The 23043-nt window shown below is 40.3% G+C and overlaps 1 protein-coding gene across 4 annotated transcripts in view; it reads left to right on the forward strand.

Moving 5' to 3' along the window:
- PTPN3 (protein tyrosine phosphatase non-receptor type 3) overlaps positions 1-23043 on the forward strand; it is a 287151-nt gene that overhangs the window by 206166 nt on the left and 57942 nt on the right. For 3 of the 4 annotated variants that reach the window (XM_054018775.1, XM_054018773.1, XM_054018772.1), the window contains 3 exons: positions 17003-17026; positions 20479-20677; positions 22360-22437. In XM_054018775.1, coding sequence (XP_053874750.1) covers positions 17003-17026; positions 20479-20677; positions 22360-22437 — 301 coding nt within the window. The remainder of the gene's footprint in view (positions 1-17002; positions 17027-20478; positions 20678-22359; positions 22438-23043) is intronic. The other variant, XM_054018774.1, reaches the window with a different exon arrangement.

Genomic DNA, 23043 nt, shown 5'->3' on the forward strand with positions numbered 1-23043 from the left:
GTGATTAATGGCTGTGCACATTTGCATCACCACAACCCCCATGGTGGACTTCCCAAACTGATTTGTGACTGACTGGTAGCAGTCTGGAGTTGCCGGCTTCCACACAGTGATTGCCACTCACTTCTCCACCATTAGGGCAGCTCTCATTTTGGTGTCCTTGTGCTGTCGGGTGGGGGTGAACTCTGCACAGAGTTCAAGGAAGGTGGCTTTGAGTAGACGAAAGTTCTGCCACCACTGCTCATGATCCCATACTTGCAACAGAATCTGAACCCACCACTTGGTGCTTGTTTCCTGAGCCCAATAATGATGGTCGACCGTATACAGCTGCTCCGTGAATGCCAACATCAATCCTGAATTGTTTCTTTCCATGGCACACTGCAGAGCAGGCAGCACAGATTCCTGTTCAGATTCGCAGATCATGAAACGCTGCAGGATCAGCTGTGTTATGTTCATAATGCTTATCACAAGACTGGTGAGCAGTGCAGGATCCATGCGTTCAGGCAGAGATGGCAGGCACAAAGTTTACAGGAGCAATTGGAAAAGGTATAAATTGCACTCTGAAGCCCTTGGAATGATGGGATGGAGAAAACTGCTAGAGCACTAACTGTGGATGTGCTCCACCGACACAAGGAGCATGTGTGAACATGCCCAAGTGATGTAATTACAGTGGTTTATAATCATCGACGTAACTTAAATCAACTCAGCTCTGTTGTGTAGACATGGCCTAAGAAGGGCATCCCAGTATAACCAGCTGCAGCTGGGCCAAAACAGTGGCTCTAGTGAAATGCAAAATATATGGGGAAGGAATCCATAACTCAGTGGTGGAACTGAGTGATTCCAATCTGCTGTGTGTGTCATAACTGTCTGACCATTTGTCCACATGAGTGGTGAAGTAGGCTGTGTTCAGCACTTAATTTCAAGGTCTTTGTAACTTTGTCATCCCATTGTGCACACACGTGGAACATGTGATTCTGAACAATACTTTCTGCATGGCACCTGATGTCAGAGTCTGGGAGAATGTATAACTGAGTGACCCAAAGGATCCTACAGCTAAAGGGACCTGGATTCAGCCAGATCGTAATGCCAGTGAATTGAGCAAGTTGTTTGGTGGTAGAATGGCATGGGTCGTGTTTCTTGTGTCTCAATCATTTTCTTTAAAATGAACTGCTCTAGGGGATATGGGATATTTCACATCTGTGTGGTAAAGTAATTGATGGACTATGTAACATTTTGAGTGTTCTAGGGACATTGACATTGAACTTCAATGTAGTGTCATGGATGTTTGTATGAACTAACAGCTGTACAAGAAGTATTAATCATTTGCCTCATTTGACTGTGAAGAATATTCAGGCCTCAGGGTTTTTTGAATCATTGCCTGTTGGGTTACTCCTGGTCTTCTCCACTAGTAATAGATGGCATGTGCATCTGCAATGCACAGGTAAGCACTGGAGAGATCTCTCTCTTCCCTCCCTTTCCCCTAGATATTGATCAGATGGCTCCGGATATTAAAATTTCCATGTCAGTAAAGAATCGGTTATCTTTCTTTTGAATGTGTCACACTGGCATGTCTGTCAGGCTGTAGTCATCCCTTTCAGATATATATATTAGTAGGATTTCTCACTTAGAGCTGCCTTTCTTAACAATGTTGCTTTGCCTCATGTTCCTATATGAATTCTGTAATATGTTGTCTCTGTACAATTTGAGAGATCAGCATCAGATGGAGAGATACCACTTCCCATCCTCCTACCTTCTCCCCCCCAAAAACCCCTCCAAAACTCCCTTAAAATCTGGGTACAAGGATTGCTTTTGACAGGCATTCCTAAATTTAGATTGTGTTCTTAATCACTGTCTGACCCTGTATCTGAAGCTGTTTGGAATGAGTGACTGGAGCGAACTCTTGCGCAAATACGAGTATCAGAATTATCAGCTGTCTCTACTAGCACAATGTATGTGTACTGACCCAAAGCGGGACATACTGCATTGTGTGGTGAGTAATGGAAATGCGTTTTGCCTCTGGCAGTGTCTTGTGCAGTCTCATTTTATGTAGCTTGGTTTTTGGGGGCGGGACTGGGAACTGGCTTGTCTTGAATTTGTTTGTTTTTGTTGGAAATCATATCATGTGATTGGCTATGCTCTGTATAAATGATGCAGCCACGTATGGATTCCTCTGTGCCAGACAGCAAAAAGGCCTCCGTTACTCTTTGCTTCCTCTTAATGCTACATGCATTGCTTTTCACAGAGCTACTGCTGTGTACTAGATCCCTTGCTGGATAAATTTCTATCAGAGGACTGTACCAGACATTGGCAAGCTGGACTAAATTCTGTGGCAAGATTTTAGCTTCTTCAAAACTGCTTCTCGGTAGAAGGAAAATTCTCTGGCAGTTTTTTTTCATTTTAACCTAAAAACAATTTTTAAAAAGTATGTTTTAATGAATTAAAATGGACAATTCAATCACTAGTGTAGCCCCTGTATTAATTTTTATGTTTATTTTAGGCTGTAGCCATGTTTCCAGTTCTCTATTATGCCAAAGATTTTTGTATTAACACAGTTGCATTGCACAGGTTATTGGGTTTGGATTGGACCCGAGGGGAACTTGGGGCTTGTGGCACATGGAGAGGCATGAGAGCAATTTGAAATTGATGATTAGTTGGATGTTTCTGCTAAAATGATCAGCAATGAAATACTTAATATTGCCATTTAAATTGTCTTCTGTAGGTTTCAAAGTTAAAATTTCATTGATATGAATGGGATAGTTCATATATCTAAGACATTCCTTTAGGCTGTCTACAGGCTCAGGAAGATAACATTCCATTGGTTTACACTCTTGACATTTTCAAGATTGTTTGCAACAATAAGGGTTAGAAATATAATGATTTAAAAAATGAAAATTTAGATTCTGAAACACAATTCTGCGGCCAGGGTGGATTCTGCAGCAAATTCCATGGCTGTACAATCACACATTAAGTCTTTACTATAAATCCCTTGAACAGGAACCCAATGAATAGTGGAAGTACAAGGTGAATGGAAGAGCCTTATTATAAATAGCAACATTTTTGGATATATAGCTTTCTAGAAATCAACTGGTGCTCTCACATGAATTTCTATGTGTAATGCTGCAGTGTATCTGAGTATATACATCATATGCTGGCACTGCTGCAGATAAATTCTGCATACTCCTCTGATATAGATTGATGTATATGTAAATATTGAACTGGAACTGAAAATCATTCAGTTTATAAATTTCTCTAATTAAAAAGTAGCACTGATATTTCCTTGTAAGTATCTTCTAAATAATTGGACTCCTGCACAATAACTGAAGTGGAAAGGGCAAGTAGCTATATGATGCTTTTTACTTTTGTGCAGAAATTCTCCTCTGACTGCATCAAAGTGGAGGGCTCCAGTGTGCAGATTGTGTAGCTTGGGGAAGAGGAGTCCGGTGGCACCTTAAAGACTAAAGATTTATTTTGGCCTAAGCTTTCGTGGGTAAAAGACCTCATGTTTTTTTACCCACGAAAGCTTAGGCCCAAATAAATCTGTTAGTCTTTAAGGTGCCACCGGATTCCTCGTTGTTTTTGTGGATACAGACTACGGCTACCCCCTGATACTTGGGGAAGAGGTGGTCACAGTGGAAAGGGATCCTTCTTTCCTCATATTTTTCTCTTCTTTTCCAGCCTCTTTCCTAGTCTCCACGTGGCTGGAATGGGTCAGGTTGGGCCCGCTTACCTACTTCCCATGTTGTTGCTGCTCTAAAAATTGCTTCAGGTGCACAGGGTAATGGCCTTCTGTAGGCCTTGAATCCCACAAGCTGTGCTCACAAGATTTCAATCAACAGTTCATTTTCCATACCCATGCATTGTTTGCATATTAGATCCAACTCGGATCCCAAACTAGGGCCACAGCAGCAGAACTCAACCAGTGGTTCTAAAAGATTATTTCCTTTCCCCCACCAATATAATTGAGAGGCAAGATACATTTGAATCTTGAGCCTGTCCCTCCTATTAATCTCTGAAAAAAGATGATAATGAAAATGCTGACACAATTTTAGATTTAACAGCACTACCAGGTGCTAACTATATTTAAAAAAAAAAAAAAAAAGTCTGGATTTCAAGAATGCCACAAGGGCAAAACCAATCTCTGCAGATGTTTCCTTCAGTTGTTTGTGAAGGTGAGATATTTACTACTGTTCTCTATTGTTTTAGTTGTCCCTTTCCCCTTGGGATTTTGCTCAGCTCTATTTTATCTTCCTCAGTTCTTAGAATAGAGCTCTCTGGTAGTTTATATAAAAATTAGGTGATTTTTTTTTTCTTTAAAGCTTGACATAGATTGTAAGGTATTTAGGGCAAGCAGCTTTATGATCAGTACTTACTGAGTATCCTATAGAAAGTGAAAGGCATAAGGATGACATCTTTCTAGATAGGTTTACTGTGAAGCGAGGAGGGTACGTTACCTACTATTTTAAAGCATTCATCAGTGGTAAATGAACCAATGGCAAGTTTATTCGCTCTCCAAGCAAGGTCGCTGTTTCTTGATGAAAAAGTTAATTGGTTTCTCTGGTGAGTTTTAGTCACATGTTTTCATTTTCAGTGTTTAAAATGTGTTGGTTGTAATTTATTACAAAATGGGAACATGAATGTGTTGAGAAAATGTGGAATGCCTTGTAGCTGTGGCTTTCAGGGAACAGATGGTCCAGTCATTCATACTTAAAATATTTTATCATATTAGTGGGTAATTAAGTATTAGAAATATCATCAAATTGAGTTGTGAATGTCAAAAGGGTGTGTGTGTATACAGATATATTAAAAAACCTCCTGTGCTACAAAAGACTTTCAGTGGAGCTCTATCTTGGTTATTATTTTAACAGATGGAATTGACCATTTTCCCGATTTACAAACTTCTGACAGCTTGTTAATATTAGCAGTTACCTTTTTGCTTTTTAAAATGATTGTAAAATGATGCATTGACTTTTTCATAAGAAATAATGAGAATGAATTAACTGAAGTGCATACATGAAATATGAAAAAAGCCATTGAAAAATATCAGTAAAAAATAATTTGAATCAACATTTGTGTCCAAAAATAGCACTCAGTTGGAAACTTGCTTCACTTCTGTGTCCAAATGTTTGATTGGACCTTTGTCATTTACAAATTATTAATCCAGCTCTAAAGATCTCCCTCTGATGCAAATAGAATTATATTAAAACAGGTGAAGTTGTATTTTATAACTGTTGGATTACATCACAAAGTGACATGATGTGAATTTTGAAGTAGACTTCTTTTGCATCAGCTAACTTCTGACAACTTGGATTTTATTTAAACTTTGAAAATATAGCTACTATGTACTGTGGTTTTTTAAAAAAATAATAAAGGTAATATCTATTTTTAAAAGATTATGCATTTTTCATAACATACTTTTCCATCATGAAACTAACTACTTCAAAATACAGATATTTGTATGTTTCCTTTTTATTTAGATTATTGAACAAATATATAAGTAAATTAAGATCAAATGACACTGTATTCTCTCCATCCTGCTGCTAAATATTATACATTGTTTTTATTATCCAAGTCGCAAGGCAGGACTGGACTCAGAAATGAAAATTCTGTCCCTCTTAAACTGGCTCTTCTCGGGGTTCCTTCCTGCAGAACTTTGACCTACCTTCTAGCTCTCTTGCTGTTCTCCATTGTCTGTCCTTCAGAGTTACTACTGAGGGTACGTCCACACTAGCCGCCAGATCGGTGAGTAGTGATTGATCTATGGGGGGATCGATTTATCGTGTCTAGTGTAGACACGATAAATTGATCCCTGATCGGTCTGCCGCCAACTCCTGTACTCCATTGCAGCGAGAGGCTTCATAGCTGAAGTTGCATATCTTAGGTCGATCCCTCCCTCTCCTGTCCCCTCCTCCCCCCAGTGTAGACCAGGCCTGAGACCTAGCAGGTCTGCCTGCCATTGAGAGTCAGCAGAATAGTTCTGTACCTCCACACACGTCCTAGCCAATTACCATGTCAAAGGCACATTCATGGTTGACAATTTCCTTAAATAGTAGCTTCCAATGCATGGACTAACAATACCTTAATTACTGGTGATGGGTTTTTCATTTTGTTTTCAGTCTAAGAACTGGGTTTCTTGAGGTCATAGATGTGAATAGAAAAGCTGTCTCTTAATGCTCCTTTCCACAGTTCTTGTCTATTTCAGTCTCCTGCCAGCTTACAAAAGCAGAACTGCCAGAGAGCACAAAATATGTGTTGCAAGCCTGTTTGTCCACCCGCAATCTCAAACATTTCAGTATTTTGTATAAGTTGTGGTTAAATTCCAAGTCTATCAGATAGTATTTTTAAAAAGTTGTGCAAGGCCTTGTTTTGAAAACTGGATAGGTTTTGCTGTTTAAAAAAAATAAGTGTGTTAAAAAAAAGACTGGGCAATGGGATGCTGTCTCATTAGTGGTTTGTAGGTTTTGACAGCATCTCTTTAAATAGTTATTAAATTATTGGCACTAAATATCAATTTAAAATAAACAAATTATCTTGTTTTTTTGTAATATAGTACTATTGGTTTACAGTGTGTGCCATGTCCTGGATTCCTAGCCTGAAAAGACTACAGTTTAAAATGAACATTGGCTTCATTATATCATTATGGATTTTGATTAATCCTAATAAGTGGAATAAGTAGCACTCATAATTGCTTCTGAGACACTTCTAATCCTTATAAATAAATATGCACTACTCCATAGCCTCTCCTGTGTGGCCTTTTGCTCTGGCTGTATAATCTTCTGTCAGGCTTTCCACAAAGGTACCTATGATACGGAGCTCAGAGGACCAGGAGCTAGTGGCTATTATACCCAACTTCTGGCCCCTTGTCTCTGTATCAGGGTGATAGTGGTGCCTGTTCCTATCTTAAGCCAGGAATCTTTGGCTTTCCACCCACTTCTGGGTCAAGACCCTTAATGGGTTGTGGTAGGGGAACCCAGACACTTGCTCTCCACTGGGTCCCATCCCAGGGCCTGTAGGAAGTAACACTGGCAGAGTCCTTCTTGCAGTGAGTCTAAGTTGCTTTCCTGGGGTATTTCCTGCCTATAGATCCCTTCAGTTTGGTTCATGGCCCTTATACGCCAGCCAGCCAATCACCTCACAACTGAAGAGTCCAAAGGAGGGGTCCTGCTCTACCTGTGAGTTCTCAAGGAGGAGATGGTTAGAGAAGGCTCTGCTTGAGGACATTACCCAATTGGTGGTCCCCACTCAGGCTCACTCTTCTGTCTGGCTTGCTGGAGAAGAATTCCTCACTCTTGTAGCCCATCCACCACCCTTTGCCTGGGCTTCTGAGCTCCTTTTTAATCCTCTCCTCCAGTCAGAGCATATTCGCCAGGCCCGTAGGGGTAGGGTGGGGCTACGTGGGCCCTGTATTGCCCTTATACCCCTTGGGGCACAGTGTTGCGAGTGTACACCCTATCATAATACTATTTAATTGTTCTGTAACTTCAAAAATTATTAGCAAACCTTGTTTACACATCAGCACTATCATTTTACTCCTTCAACTACCCAACTTTGCTTCCTCCTTATCAACACACTCTGCAGTTTGTCATTTCTTTCCACTGTAAAAGTGCCTCAGTACCATTGTGGCTGAGCGGTCTCCCCCTCCTCTCAAGCATCCACCAGTTCTGTCCGCTAGCATCCACTCAATTCTCCTGTAATCTCCAGCATTCCCACCCCTGAATATTATCATCTGTCTTTCAGAGATCAACACTCCTTCCTTGAACTCGATATTGTCTTCTCTACTCCCATTTTGCCACCCCACTCCAGCTCATATCACTGCCATCTTCAGCTTTGCCATGTCTACTGATACTCCTGCCTTATCTAAAGTGCAGCCATCACTGCTTTTCAGGGAACTCCTCCTTGATCTCAATACTCTTAACAACTGTCTCCTCAAATCCAGTTAGCTCTCTCTGCAATCTTCTCTTGTGTCTTCTAATTCCTGATTGTTCAGAGGATCTTTGATCAATTCTATTCTGGCTGTCTCCCACTCTCAGAACTGAGTGGCCATTACATGCTTTCCACTTTGCTAAACAGGATTTCTTTACAGTTTTCCTTCTTGACCTCAGGGCACTGTTGGCCACACTGATGATAAACTTTTAAAAGCTTTTGATTTTATGCTGATGTCTCTGGCTACTGGTTCTTCGTCCTGCTTCACTTGTCTGTTTTCTTTCTGCTCTTTCTTGATCTTGAAGTACATTTCAGACAAGAACCAGCTCTTCGGTAGGTTCCTAAGGTTTTGTTCTCATTCCTCTGCACACTTATATCTCCCACCTACCCTACTATATTATTTCAAAATTGAATCCCCTCATCAATTCTATGCTGTTGACACTCAGTTCTCTTGCTCCTTTAAATCTATCCCTGATCTCTTCTTTGTCTCCATGCATATCTTTCTTGAATATATCATCTGGCCGTGCCTTTATTTTCTTCATCTGAATGACACCAACATGGACGTTCTTTTATTTGGCAGGAAATAATATGGTCTCATCTGTAGTTTTAAACTGTGATAGCCATTTTTCTTTTCAGCTTGATAAATGTGGAGTGGATCCTTGATATTGAGCTCTTTTTTTTTTTCCCCTACATCTAGTATACTGGAAATATACTATCAAGTCTCAAACATATCCTGTATCTGATGCTGCTTCAATGCTTACTCCTCTGATTTGTTCCTCCATACGTTTGTTCATTCTTTCCTTGATAATTAAAATTCTTCTGAAGCCTCTTAGCATATCTTGGACATCTTCACACCTCTGCATGGTCACATCATTCCATCCTGAAAGTCTTCAAGGACCTTAATGTATATGCCCTCCTCTCCTTCCTTGTTCTTGTGTTAGCACTTGGAAAGTGTAAAGTGCTGCACAAACATTAACATGCACCTTTTGCCTTCCTGCCAATTCAGATCTGTCCTTTGTTGGAGGTCACATTTTTGTTGCAGCACCCTCATCCCCTGATTAACACTTCACACTTTTTAAAAATAAAACTAAAAACCTATCCCGTTTTTATGCTATTTATAAACTTGCGAAAATTATAGATATGTCACAAAAGAACAAACTAGCAATGTATATTTAAAAAATAGCACTGATATAGCTTTGTTCAACATCTTTAGCACCTACATATCCTAGTATTATTACTAATTATTTTCCCTCCTTTATTTTTGTATGAATTTAGCATTTGTGAAAGGTTGCCAGAATGATAGCCCTAGAGAATTAAGTCACTAACTGTGCCACAGAAAATGTAGCAGTTAGTGACATGCACATTTGCACACTGTCCTACAATGTGCCTGTACCCTGACTTATGAAGGAACACTGTAAGAAGAGGGGGAAATTCTCTTTCTATGGCTATTAGTTTGTGATGTTTTCTGAAACTCTGGTGGCAGTTAGTCCCAAAATTTGGTGATATGTGTTGTGATATGACCACCTGTCCAGTAGGTATTGGACTGAGATCCTCAAACTTATTCTGTACAGAACACAGAATAGCCATGGAATAGGGCTGGTCTAAACTGGGACAGTGCATTGCACTGGGAAGCACGTTAAAACATTTTCACTAACATGGTGTTAAACATGACTTTGACATTAGTGTGGACAAGAAGAGTAGTGTTTAAAATATTTTTAACGTGCCGTAATTTAATTTTACCATGAGCAGCTTGCATGTTTTTAAACATAACTCTTTGTCCAGACCAAGCATAAAGTTGTGTTTAACACCATGTTTGTTAAAACCTGTTATGTTTTCCAACATGATGCATTTTTCAGTGTAGACATACATCTAAAGGACCACAACTTTGGATCATTACTTTTTAGGAGAGGACTTGAATGGGGAGACTTAAAAAGAACTTGTTTACAGATATCTCCAAAACCTACGTATTCTGTCCTGCTTGCAGAAAAATAACCTTTTAACCATTCCCTGTACCAGCACCCGCTGTTATCACCTATTCCTTCAAACTTATCCTAGCTTACTCTCCCCACCTATTCATTTTCTTTGTGTAACATAATGTAAGTCATTGCTTTTAATTGAGATTTGAATGTCTTGTAAAGTTATATTGTCTACCATAATATTTTCCTTTACATTTTTCATATTTAACTGTTAGTGAACTCCTATTTTATGCAGACATCTCTCATCCTTCCAGATTTTGGAACGGAGCTGCTATTTAGACAAAATATGTAGGCCACGTAATGGATTTTTTTTTAAAAGTGATATGCACTCCTTCCTAGTCCTACATCTAATTTCCATCTGAATGCCTGAGTAATTATTTAGAACTAATGTTTAAGAGAACAATAGATAATAGAAGAGACTGAAAGTGGCAAGTGACACCTAGGCGTCAGTATTTAATGTTGTTTTAAAATTGAATTAAGTAAAAAAGGGAACATTTTAGCTTTGACAGAAAATGCGTTACAAAAAGCCCTTTTCCCCCCATACTGATGTATACAGTCAGACTTCTAACTATTAAAAAAACTAAATTCAGAATACTGAAGGACTCTGAAGGAAAATTTGAAATAGAGGCAAGGCATTGTCTATGAGCAAGTGTTACTGGTATATGCTGTAATAGCTTTCATGAAGCAAATATTCATCCTGTCACAATACAGCTTTGTAAGTCAAATATTTTACTAAATAGGCAGTTGTGACAGCGCCCAACCCCCATCCCTCTAAAAAGAGAGGAGGTTGATGGCAGAGAAGTTTCGGTAAAGGGTCCTTACCTCATAAATGCACTTTCCTCTTGATCTGTGAGAGCCTGGATTCAGTGACTTTCCAAACACGCTACAGAGCTTATCTGTTTTCCTTGGCTTGTACCAGAGGTGAGAGAGAGGATGGTTAGGTTCTAGAGTGATTGATTAAGGATTAGTTGGTTATGTGGGAGATCTCCATTTTTTCATTACGTGGTATAATTGTTTATTATTCTGTCCAGTATCCAAAGTACTTGAATAGTTACTTTCTATAAATTTAAAAAAAAAAAACCATGACTATTCTATTATAACTTTGTTAGAAAAGAGACTGAATAGTTCATAGTTGCACATGTAGAGCTGCAATGATCCAGTTGGGCAGACAATTAATATTCATTCCACAGAGAGAGTAAACATGGTACCTTTCCCTTTGTTAGGTAATACACAGAGAAGTATTGTCAGGAAGTAAGTAATGCAAGGTAGCACTCTTAATCATTTCTGTGATGGTTAGGTATTTACCACTGACCAAGGGGCAGGGTGAAGGTAGGCTGGTACGGCGTACCGGCAAGAGCTGGTATGCTATGCGGGACCAGACTAAATCGCTAGCCTGGGGAAGCCAAAGGGCCTGGAGCTCCCTGCAGCAGCTGGAGCCCAGGGCCCTTTAAATCACCACCGGAGCCCTGCCGCCGTGATGTCGGGGTAGTGGTGGCAGCGGTGCTTGGGTGGTGCTTTAAAGGGCCCGGGGCTCCCCGCAGTGGCCAGAGCCCCTGGTTCTTTAAAACACTGCCCCAGCCTGGCTGCCGGAGCCCCGGGGTAGCAGCGGCAGGGCTGCGGCGGCAATTTAAAGAGCCTGGAGCTCCGCTGATGTAGCGGCAGCCCGGGCCCTTTAAATTGCCCCTAAGCCCCGGGGCTCCCAGCCGCCTCTGCAGCGGGGAGCTCCAGGGGTGATTTAAAGGACCCGGGGCTCCCGGCTGCAGCCGGAGCCCCAGGGCCTTTAAATCTTGATTTAAAGGACCCGCCTCTTCCAGTTGAGGCCACACCTCTTCTGGTTGAGGCCAAGCCCCTTCTCAGGACTCCAGCATACCGGTAAGTCCTTTAACTTACTTTCACCCCTGGCAAGGGGAGTGGTATAGGATGGAAGGAAGAAATTGTGAATCAGTTTTTAAAAATGTGAATCTCCAGGCTTTCTAAATCAACACTTAACTTGCACCTTACCTTCATCCAAGGGGTAGCCATGTTAGTCTGTATCCACAAAAACAACGAGGAGTCCGGTAGAACTTTAAAGACTAACAGATTTACTTGGGCATCAGCTTTATGGGTAAAAAACCCACTTCTTCAGATAGAAGTGGAGTTTTTTACCCCTGAAAGCTTATGTCCAAATAAATCTGTTAGTCTTTATGGTGCCACCAGACTCCTCCTTACCTTCATGTTATCCTAATGGTTAACATTCTTCAGTCTAATTTTTGTGCCTGATGTTTAATTAAATGTTAGAAAAGCAAAAAGGACTTGAGGTATTTATTCCTTTTTTTTTTTATTCTATTTTGAGAAAATATCAAAGTTGAATTAAAAGGCACAATAACATGGTCACCGTAGCACTTACCATACTCATCTGCTCCACCATACTCATCTGCTCTGCTCTTATTGTAAGCAAAAAAGGGTATTCAGTTGCACACAGGATTCTTTTATATTTCAGTTTAGTACCCCTTCCTCTTTACAAGAGCAGAGCAGTCTGAGGGGACATTCAGCATGTTTACTTTCTGGTGTTCAGAGGTTTGAGGCTTTGGGGAAAAAAATTGATTAAAGTGACTTAATGAAATAAAACTATTACCTCCTCTCCCACCCACCTTTTTTTCTTCTTCACACTTAGTGAGGTGTAAGTATGGTATAACCTTCTACACCTGCACTAATTTGAGCGACCAATTTTTTAAAAAAGAATTATTTTGGTATGTCACCTCACTTAATGTGAAAGCTTTAATAGCTGATTTCCTTTTAAATAAATTTTAAGATCTTGGTCTAGATATAATTTAGTCCTGCCATGAGTGCAGAGTACTGGACTAGGTGACCTCTCGAAGTCCTTCCAGTTCTATCATTATAGACACTATGGATCTAGTTTGCAGCAATGCTTAATTATGGCTTTTACTCCCAGATGGCATTATATAATATAGTTGATCTGTTTTAAACAATTGAATGCAAAAATACTTTTTTTTTCTGTTTAAAGTTCTTTACTATTTGGCATTCATTATAATATTTTCTACAATATCACTTAATGACTTCTAATTTAACCACCACAGTTCATGTAATTGTTTTTAACTAACTGAAATACACAGGTATATTTACACATGCTATTTCTAGAGTTAACTACTATATAAGGATGTAGATAGTTGTTGTCCCAGATCCCCCATCTGCAGAGTTGTAGATCAAAAAAGGCTTAGCCGCTCTTATTATTAACATTTGTTTATAACAACAGCAGCATTCTTTTGGAACCTTTCAGGGACATAACCAAAAATAACAATAATGCCCTAAGGATTTTACAGTGCAGGTTAGATAAAGTGATGGGATGCAGGGAGATGATATCACACTGAGGAGGAGAGGAAGACATACACAATACAAGGTGACAAAGTTGCTTGCAGGTAATATGATATTTAATCTATTTAGCTTAGTTGCTTGAACAGGCAGGCAAAAAAAAATCCTTGGAAAAGCCATGTGTTCATTGTGTCTGCTCCCTGAAACCAATTCTCTTTGAGGTCCCTAGCACCTGTCCCATGAACTCATAATTTAGGACCAAACTGTGGTCAGCAGATCCCTTTCTAGTGATTTGTAGAATAAAATATCTAAGCAACAAGTGTCTGGCAGTGGACTAGGAAGTTGAAAGAGGACATTGTAAAAGAAAGACCATCATGTAGACTGAGTGGTCTGCAGAAGACAATGTGGAGAACTACTCTCATATAGAATATCTCCTTCTCACAGTGATATTCCCTATTCAATGAGATTGTAATCCCTAGAATATAACCTGCGGGTGGGGTGAGGTGGGGTGTCCACTAGTGCTTCTCCCAGTGGTGGTGTGCAGTTAGTTCCTCAGTGTTGGTTTTCTATTACCCCTTAACCAAATTCTGTGGCAAGGCCCATAGATGGCTGTAGCATTCTGGTGCAGCACTTGTGGGATGGTAAAACAATAGCATGTGTAACTCTGTTAAACTCCCCTTCTTTCTGCACCTCAGTTTAACTCTTCGCTGAAGCACAGACTAAAGTTCTCTCTGGTTGTGACTTTTCAGAAAGCATTGCACAGTATCAAACCCTACGGCTGTTGTATGTGAAACCGTGATAACAGGTGTTAATAGTTCCCAGTCCATTTCAAAGAGAGACTGCCATACACTGTCTTACTAAAACATTTAATGCACACAGTAAACAGTATAAAATATCGTAAATGGTATTTGGAAAACTATGAATAACCTTTAAAGAAAAGCTATTAGTAAATCTATTGGTGTTTCTTTTACAGAGTTCCCCACTTTGTTTCTGTTACATACATTAAAATATAAAGTTTCAAGATAACATCCTTTATACTTTAGTGCACACACACACACAAACACATTCCCCTCTAATTTTCTCTGAGATGTTTTCTTAGTCTCTGTAGTGTGGCCATAATATGTTCTATGTGTCACCTGGATTCCCCAGAGCTTGAGAAGAGTGGGAACATGTGTCTTTCGACACTTCAGAACCCGTCAGCAAACAGTCTGGGGATCTCCATAGCTAGTCGTATTCCAGCCCTTGGGTTAACAGCTGACTGCTCCTCAGTTGCCGAGGAAACAGAAATCTGCAGCCTGTGTTCAAAATGGCACAGATATTGGGATCAGCATATAAAACATCCATTCCCTCGATCTCTGTGAGGCTCTCTCTATAGGGCACCATCTTCTCCCAGTAAGCTCAGCTAAGTCAGGCAAGAATTTACAAACCCTCCCCAAAACTCAGCTCTGCCCTATTCTCTCTCTTTAACTGAGGCAAAATCCCAGTTGAAAGCAGGTAGCTGATAGCTGGATATAAGTTCCACTAGCTCTGTAGCTTCTAGAGTAAAATATGCTCCCCTCAGCTCTCCCTCTAGGTCTATAACACAGACCACAGTGGAGGAAGCATCCCAATGGAGGGCTTCTCTAGTAAGTAAAGCTGGACTAGCATTGCTCTGCATCCAAAATTCTACAGGACTGGGATGCAGCCCTCACAGCACATTTCTTGGTCCTATGATGATCAGCTGCTGAGTCCACAGGGCTCTCTTTTTAACTCATATATTCATAACCTTTCCCCACCACCCCACCTGATGCTCTGATATGCTCAGCTTTGGAGGGTGACCCACCAGGCGGATTGACCACAATGAAAAGTTCCTGTACAGGTTCAGAAACAGCTACTGAGCATGTCTAGTAACTACTACACCCTAGTTCTGAATGCTCTGTGCCCTGACTGAGTTGCCCTCTATGTCCACCTCCCCACCCTCCAAACTGTTTCTCTCCCTTTGATGAGTCAAACAAGTTCAAATGCTGCAGTATATAAAGCATGTAAGTTACACAGGCAGAAGATCGGTGGTAGCTTCAGATACGTTTAAAAATCAATTTTACTGAATTAAATATAAAAATAAATTATACGCTGGCTACGGTATTCCTCGTGTTTAATTTGCTATTTTTAAAAAAAATCACTTTTCTGCAGAATTTTTTTATTCAGAATGCATAACGGTCTTGTAAAGGTCTTCCGGAGGGAAGCTAGAGGTTTTGTCAACTGAGAAAGTTTGGGACAGCAGATGGGACCATGGGATAAGAACATTAGTTGTATGTTTCAGTGATCAAAAGTGAAATAATTAACACTGTTGGCATTTTAAATTGTCATTATTAGGTTTCAGGTTGATACACCATTGAGATAAAGGGAGCAATTTATACTTCCGGAAATGTTTCAGGCCGTCTGCAGTCATCTCTGTCCAATTTGTTTTTATGCTTGGTTCATATTACAGAAGGATTAGATATGCAAATATTGGTTAAAATATTTTAAAAGAAGGTTTATATTCTGGAGCACAATTTATCAGCATATTCCATGGCAGCAAAATCACAAAGCACATAGGGCTCTGCCCATAGCAACATCTGCTCTTGCAGAAAATGACAAAACGACCAATCTTTTCATCTCTGGACCTTGATATAGTGATCTGGCCCACTTAAGTAAAAACAACCGTGATAGACCAAAATGTGTTGGAAAATTTTCAGTAAGAGAACTTTTTCCTGACTTTTGGAAGAAGGCAGTTACTTCTAGGGTGTTTATTCTAGATCTGTGTTCCAAATCTTCATCCAAGCTGCTGTGTTGGGGTTGGGAACCGGAACCGTCAAGGTCTATGCCTATTTATAGTTGGGTGGGGCTGTTGGTCTTGCTATATGCAACCCTGTGTTTCCAAAACTGTGGACCACCAGTGATCTGTGGAGCAGTTGAAGGTCCACAGAGAGCTGACTGGTGACATGGTGCTGGCTCTCCTCCTTGCGTTCAGTTTTTCCATCACATTAAGAAAAGCTAAACATATATTAAATACTCTCCTAGTCTTTTCCATTTAAGCAATTGTTGTAGTTGACACAGGGATTTTATGATTGCAGAGAGGACCGGAGTGATTTATGCAATCATGAATGGGAGAGGAGCTGTCCACAAGTCAATATCTCTATTGAGATGTGGACCACATTTGAAAAAATCTTGAGAAACCCCTGCTCTTCCTGGTCAAGCTGCTCTGTAATGAACGCCACTTAACTTGCCTTTGCTTCCTGTACTGTGTCGTACACATGTGCATGCAGTTATGCTTTTGTCTGCAGGCTTTCTGTGTAAGCAGCCGTTCTGCCTTGCATTGTGGGGACAAGCATACTGCAACTCTGCTAACTGCAAGGGCTGTGCCACTTTCATTTGTGTCTTCAGCATGTGATTTTTGCAGAGCATCAGCAGTGCCTTCTGTAGTCTTTGTGGGCCATGACAAAGAGCTCCATCTTGAGTGATAGGGAGTATTTTATTAAACGATCTGAATCCTGACACTGCTGTGCACCAGTATAGTTTATGATTGCAGATAACACTTTTTTGTTAGCCGGCTTTGTGCTGGAAATGAAATGCTGGGGTTAGTTTTAATATTTCTTGAGTGATGAATAAAATCTTTAATTTTTTTCCTGGGTTCAGGTTCTAGGTTCTAAAATTAAGTTCTTAAATTGCTGTGAATACAGCACTCAGGCCTTGAAGTTCTTTTCTTAGATTAGAACTGTGGTGTGCTTTGTTCCAATTCTCCTGAAGATATTTATCCTATGTTCGCTTATTGTTTTTGACAGGTCATCTGAACAAGAATCACCAAAGTGAGTTTTCTTATAAGCATACAAAAATTCTACTGTTGAAAGTGGGGATTTCAGATATGAACTAAAATTATGACCGAATGAAATCTTTGAAGCCTTTCTATTTAAATGGTTAGAAAAATGTCATTTTATAGAGATCTTTAAAAAAATCCCCACACTAATCTTTAGAAATATGTTGAATTCTGACATGCCAGTAAGCATCTAAACATTGTAATTTGCAAAGAGTCACTTCTTTAAATTGCTCTGTAGAATATATAGTAAAAGTTTAATTATGCTAAAATCTGGTGGTGATTTATCTAGTAATTCTTTATATAGTACAACAAAACCTTAAATTAAGCAGTTTGGAAGTCACATCTATCCCTAGCACAGTGTTAACTTTTCCTGCACTGGGGAATCATTATGGACTGTAATCTGATGTTACAAGTGAAATGTGAAAATTTGCTATATTCCTCAAAGATTGTTAGTGTGATCCACTTACACATATAACTTTGGTATCTTCATAATACTAATTTATATTCGAGTCATAAATATCTTGAGGTATACAATATTAATGACAGTAATTACTAGAGAAATCAAAATCTTGAAGGTGCTGTTCCTATTTTACATGATGTGTGTGTTTATATAGTTCACTACTTTAAAACATTTTCAGGGTTTAGCAAAGTGTTCTCATGAAAAATAAGGACTACTGAAGACTGAAAAAGCTGAAAATTTAAGTTTCTTTCTTGAACTGAATATTCTGTGACTGTTGTAAAAACACTCCATTCACCTTGCTGATGCAAGGTAGTAAAATTAAATGTCCCAAAACTTGGTTAACCACAGAGTTAAGGTTGCACAGTGGTGGCTTGTAACCTTTGAAAACATTGAGTTCAGCTTCACTCAGGACTCTGAAAACTGGCAAATGAAGAAAAGAATGAAAGTAATGCAAACGTAAAAACCAGGAAATATGAATTTATCATACCTCCACTCTTCAACGCAACCTAAATTCTGTTCTCTTCAAGCAATGCCCCAAGACACAATAATACAGAAGCTACACAGTGCTCTGGGAATATATCACCTGGGCATTATAGGACAAAGTCTAAAACCTTCTCTTGCTAAGGCAAAACTCAGTCTAGGTCAGATGTAGCAAACAGGAGCTACTTGCACCTGGCCTATACTCAAACACTGAGCGTACTCCACACAAACCATCCCAGACTTTTTTAATATTACCACCCCTGACTCAGAGCATTCCTTCTGAGACATTACCTTCACTTACCCCTCACTAAGCGCCAGAGACCACTATTTTCAGGGCCGGCTCCAGCATTTCTGCCGCCCCAAGCAAAAAAAAAAAAAAAAAAGCCGCGATCGCAATCGCGACCAGCGGCGGCAATTGGGGAAAAAAATAAAGCCACGATCGGCTGCGGCAGGCCCTTCGCTCCTAGAGGGAGTGAGGGACCTGTCGCCCCCGAATTGCCGCACATGTGGCCCCTCTCCCTTGGCCGCCCCAAGCACCTGCTTGTTAAGCTGGTGCCTGGAGCTGGCCCTGACTGTTTTGTATGTCATCAGACTGCTGACAAGAAAATCCCCATGTGCATCTCTACTGATACAACCTCCAGAACACAGTGCTGAAATGAAGAATACCTAATCCTTCAACGTAAACATGCACTCCTCCTTGTATTAGTGTAAAAGTTCTGCCAATCTGCTCCAACTAATCCTCCGCTGTTCAGTACAAGAAGTAAGGTAGTTGGAGTGCATGCAGATAAATGCTGGAATTCTAATTTTTGCACCACCACAAATAATGGCACATTCTCTTAGAACTTCCTCATGCCTACTTATTATTGCACTCTACCTCATCCCGAACCATTTCCAATGGCTGTTTCCAGCTCCAGGGAACAGAGTTAAGGTTGCATTGTGGGGATGATGTGTACTTTAACTTAATTTTCTATGTCTTGGTTTTCGGAGGGTTGTTTTTGTTGTTGTAACTGCTCTTGTCCTGGTTTTCAAAAGTTTGGGTATAGCTGAATTCAATATTCTTGTATGGCAGAAGGCACTGCTGGGCAACCATAACTGCATTAATGAAATTTTGGTGAAGTTCATTTCCTTGTCATTTTTAAGAATAGTTTCTCAGTATCCCCATGTTCCACAGCCCAGCTCTTTTTTTTTATTTTTTACTGCCTCTGGCTCCTTGGCAACGATTGCCGTGGCCACAGGATGCACTGACTGGATGTTAATCACTTCACTGCCTCTGCATCATCTCCGTGTCTTCTTTCTCTCTGCCTGTATCACAGCCTGATTCTCCTCCAGTTTACTTCCACAGGGAGAAGTGGGTGTTGGAATGGGACCCACAGGCTATGGAGCTGGAGAGAGAAGGCAGGAACTATGCAAGGACTAGAATGGAGTCAGTGGGGAACATTTTTTAAAGATAAACAGAGCGAGGGGGGGAATAGGATGAGAGAGGGTTTTGGGGGACAGAGTTCAAAGCCCCCAGCATTCCTACTGCACAGCTTTCCTTTGCACCCCACTCTTTCCTGCACTGCTCCAACAACCCTTTAATTGCTCCTAAATTCTTCCACACTGCTCAGAATTCCCCACCACTGGTCCGACACTGCTCCATGACTTCCAATGGTCACGTCCTCGTGCCCACTGCTCTGACAACCCCCCCCCCCCGCCCACAAACCCCCACTACTCTGACCCCTGCTTCTCCCTTAGATGCACATACTGGTTCCGCCCTCATCTTTGCCAAGTCCACTACCCCAGAGCTGGGCCTAGTGTATGGGGAAGGAGCTCTACAAATCCATCTGCAACATAGGAAGCTCAGAGAGGTGTGAAGTGGCTCATTAATATCAATCAGGTGTTCTGTGCTGAATGAAAACATCCCCACTACTATCTCAGTGCTGTGTACTGTGCCATTTTCTGAACACCCAGCTCCCCACTCTTCCTCAGTTTTAAAGGGGAAAAGAAATAGGAGCTATGGATGTGGGAAAGCTTGAGGGGGCGGGGGAGGCAGAGATGAAACTTCTATAAACTTTACCCTTAATAACTTTTTCAATATTGCTTCCCCAGAAGCTGGGATAAATGCCAAGTGGCTGAGATCAGTTTCAGGAGGATTAGAGACGTAGTTTGAGCCCCAGATGTATGCAAAAAAGTTTAAAAATCAGATGATTTTGTCAACAGATGTTGGATTTTTCTGTGGGGTAGCTTATATCTCATGAATGCCTTGTTCAAATGATCCCAAATTTTGACCAAATCACCTTATCCCCCACCCCTATGAGGCACAGCAAATTTGAAGATAATCCAAATAATGGATTTTAGAGCATTTAGAATAGTCTACTGTTAAATAGAAAGTGACACTCAATTTTAACTGGCGCTCTGGTATAAGAAGTTGATATTATATGTTTGTAATTTCTACTGTATGTTGAGTTTAAACCCATGAATATCAGTGCCTTTTTAATGTACTTTATCTTTTTCTTTTAATGAAGGAATGTATTGGAAAATAGTCCAACACAGAACTGTCTGACTCATACCTCACCGATTGCCTTGTCCCAGTCTCCCAATGGAGTTGGTAACTTTTCAGGCTCTTATCCATTGGATGGGGTGGACAAACAGTTTTTAGAAACATATGACAATGTCACAAAAGGGAGCTTAACAGAAGATTCCAGTTTGTACTACTGTGATAAGGTAAGTTGTTTAACAAGGCTGAATTAAATGCAAACAGAGAAGGACTAGTATAAATGTGCATCCAGTCTGTGAGATAAAGCATTCGTAGGGTTTTCCAGCAATGTTAACTTGTCTGTTGCACAATATACATGTTTAATGGCATGCACTAATAAGAGTAAGTCTGGTTTATTAAGGTCTACATTTACCAAAGAGGAAAACACTATGCAATGTGGCAAGCAAGTCTGCCAGCTCTGTGGGTTTTCCATAGGCTCCAAATTTTCAGACCCACCTGCAGATAAAACCCCTAATTTAAGGGGAAAGCCCCATGTAGTTGTTTGCCCTTTGCCCTAATTCCCCATCTCTGGAGGAAGAAAAGCCAGTCAGAGCTGTTATACATGCCGATAGACAGCAGTTTCCCTCAACATAGACAGCAGGCAACAGCTGCCCACCACTCTCTGGCTCCCCTTGCCGCCCAATCTCTCTAACCCCTTTTCCCCATCCCCTCCAGAGAGGGCTGCTGCCCAGGGCCCCTGATTTCCCTCACTACTACCAACTCCAGTGCTGTGCTGACTATTCCCAAGCACCACACCTAGCCCCAAAGCCCCCTTATTGCTTCCCCTCCCCAGACCCTCACAAGTCTTCCAGGGGCCTACCATCCTTCCCCTCCCTTCCTGTTTTCCTACCCCCTCCCCTCTCCCTCCTATACAGGCGACTGCCAAACTAAACCACTTGTGGAAAGTGGGGTGGGAGAGAGGTGTATGGTAAAGTAAAAATGCCTAGGGTGTGGCAGGGAATGCAAGGGTGGATGGTGGAATAGCTAAAATTAAACCCCTTGGTGGGGAGTGTGAAATGCTATTGGGGGAAGATTAAATTCAAATGCTTCAGGGCAAAGAAGGGGATAATTGCAATGAAATGTTGTGGATGGTTCATAAAATGATATTTCTTGGGGTGAAGGTATGAAATGTTGATGTGGGCAAGCGAGGAGGAGGAAAACAATCAAATGCTGGGATTTCCCATTCCCTTTCAATGACACTTAATTTTCTGATGGAAAATTGGTCAGTAAGATTTTTCAACCAGCTCTATGTGCAGCCATTATTTTTTAAGTTTTGCACTTTAGATTATAGTTTTGAAAAATCTAAGTATGCTCAGCATGCAATTTTCAAAGGCCAGTAACTCAGTCTAATCGCAGTTAATTCTGCTGTGGATCCATAAAAGTGAATTACCCCTCAATGAAGATTATTTCAATGCCAAATTTTACACCTCAAAATTCAGACACTCTGGCTTGTGGGACTTTTCAAAAAGATTCCAAATACATTTTTTTATGGGAAAGTTTATTTTTTATAGTTCTTGAAATCAATGTCTAGCCTACTTTTGTCTGAAACTTAACAAAAAGTCCTCTTTGGCCAGGGATCAGGCATTGAGGAGGTGACAATTTCTGAAAATTATGGGCAACAGGCTTATGATCGAAACCATTATGCAGCATTAATTGTGGTAGTCTCTGCCATTTCCAATATAATAAACAGGAAAATACAAACAATTTTTATGTACAGTACAATCCTAGCTCCTCTTCATTTTTACCACATTTACTTTTTTCTTTTTCTAATATGAATTAATCTGTATAGGAAATATTGTGTTCTTTTTTGCCATCATTTTGTGTTAAGAAATAGAAAATCTTAGAAGATTTTTTTTTTAATGTGTTGCAGAATGAAGTAATTGATGGAGATTTGCTTTTGGTGCGAATCACTCCAGATGAAGATGGGAAATTTGGATTTAATCTGAAGGTAAAAAGGGAGCCTTAAAATCTCATGAACGTGCAACATAGTTAAGTAACTAGTGTCTTAACTGATCAAATCAATATTGTTTCCATTTTTAATGTCCATGTTTGCATCAGAGGTAAGAGATTAAGGGATATGATGATCCTTTGCTGTCCTACAAGGATTTTTTTTTTTGAAGAGTTAAAAACTCTAGCAAAGATTTTTTAGAAACAGATGCTTAAGATTAAGTTCCTAAATTGTTTATATAGGCACCCAAATAATGGCCTCATTGGCTAAAGCAAGCATCCAACTGCTTCTGTTGTCTTTAGTAGAAGTTGCTGTATGTCCAACACATTTGAAAAGCAGATCATTTATTCAGGTGCCTACAGGTGGACTATGGAGCCTAACATCAGGCACTTATTTTTGGAGAAGTAGGCCCTTCATGTTTTATCATCAACAAAACATCTTAATGGTGTGTGTGCACCCAGTGGTGAGCTAATTATTGCAAAGGTAAAAACTAGTAAATGAAGGAATTGGGGAAAGAGGTGCGGCAGCAGCTTCTGTACTTTCTGATTAATGTCCATTTTAAGGCCCTGTTACACTGCCTGAATGCTATGAAGTGGCTATAGTGAA

This window comes from Malaclemys terrapin, chromosome 2, assembly GCF_027887155.1.
Source record: "Malaclemys terrapin pileata isolate rMalTer1 chromosome 2, rMalTer1.hap1, whole genome shotgun sequence".
Lineage (NCBI taxonomy): Eukaryota > Metazoa > Chordata > Testudines > Emydidae > Malaclemys > Malaclemys terrapin.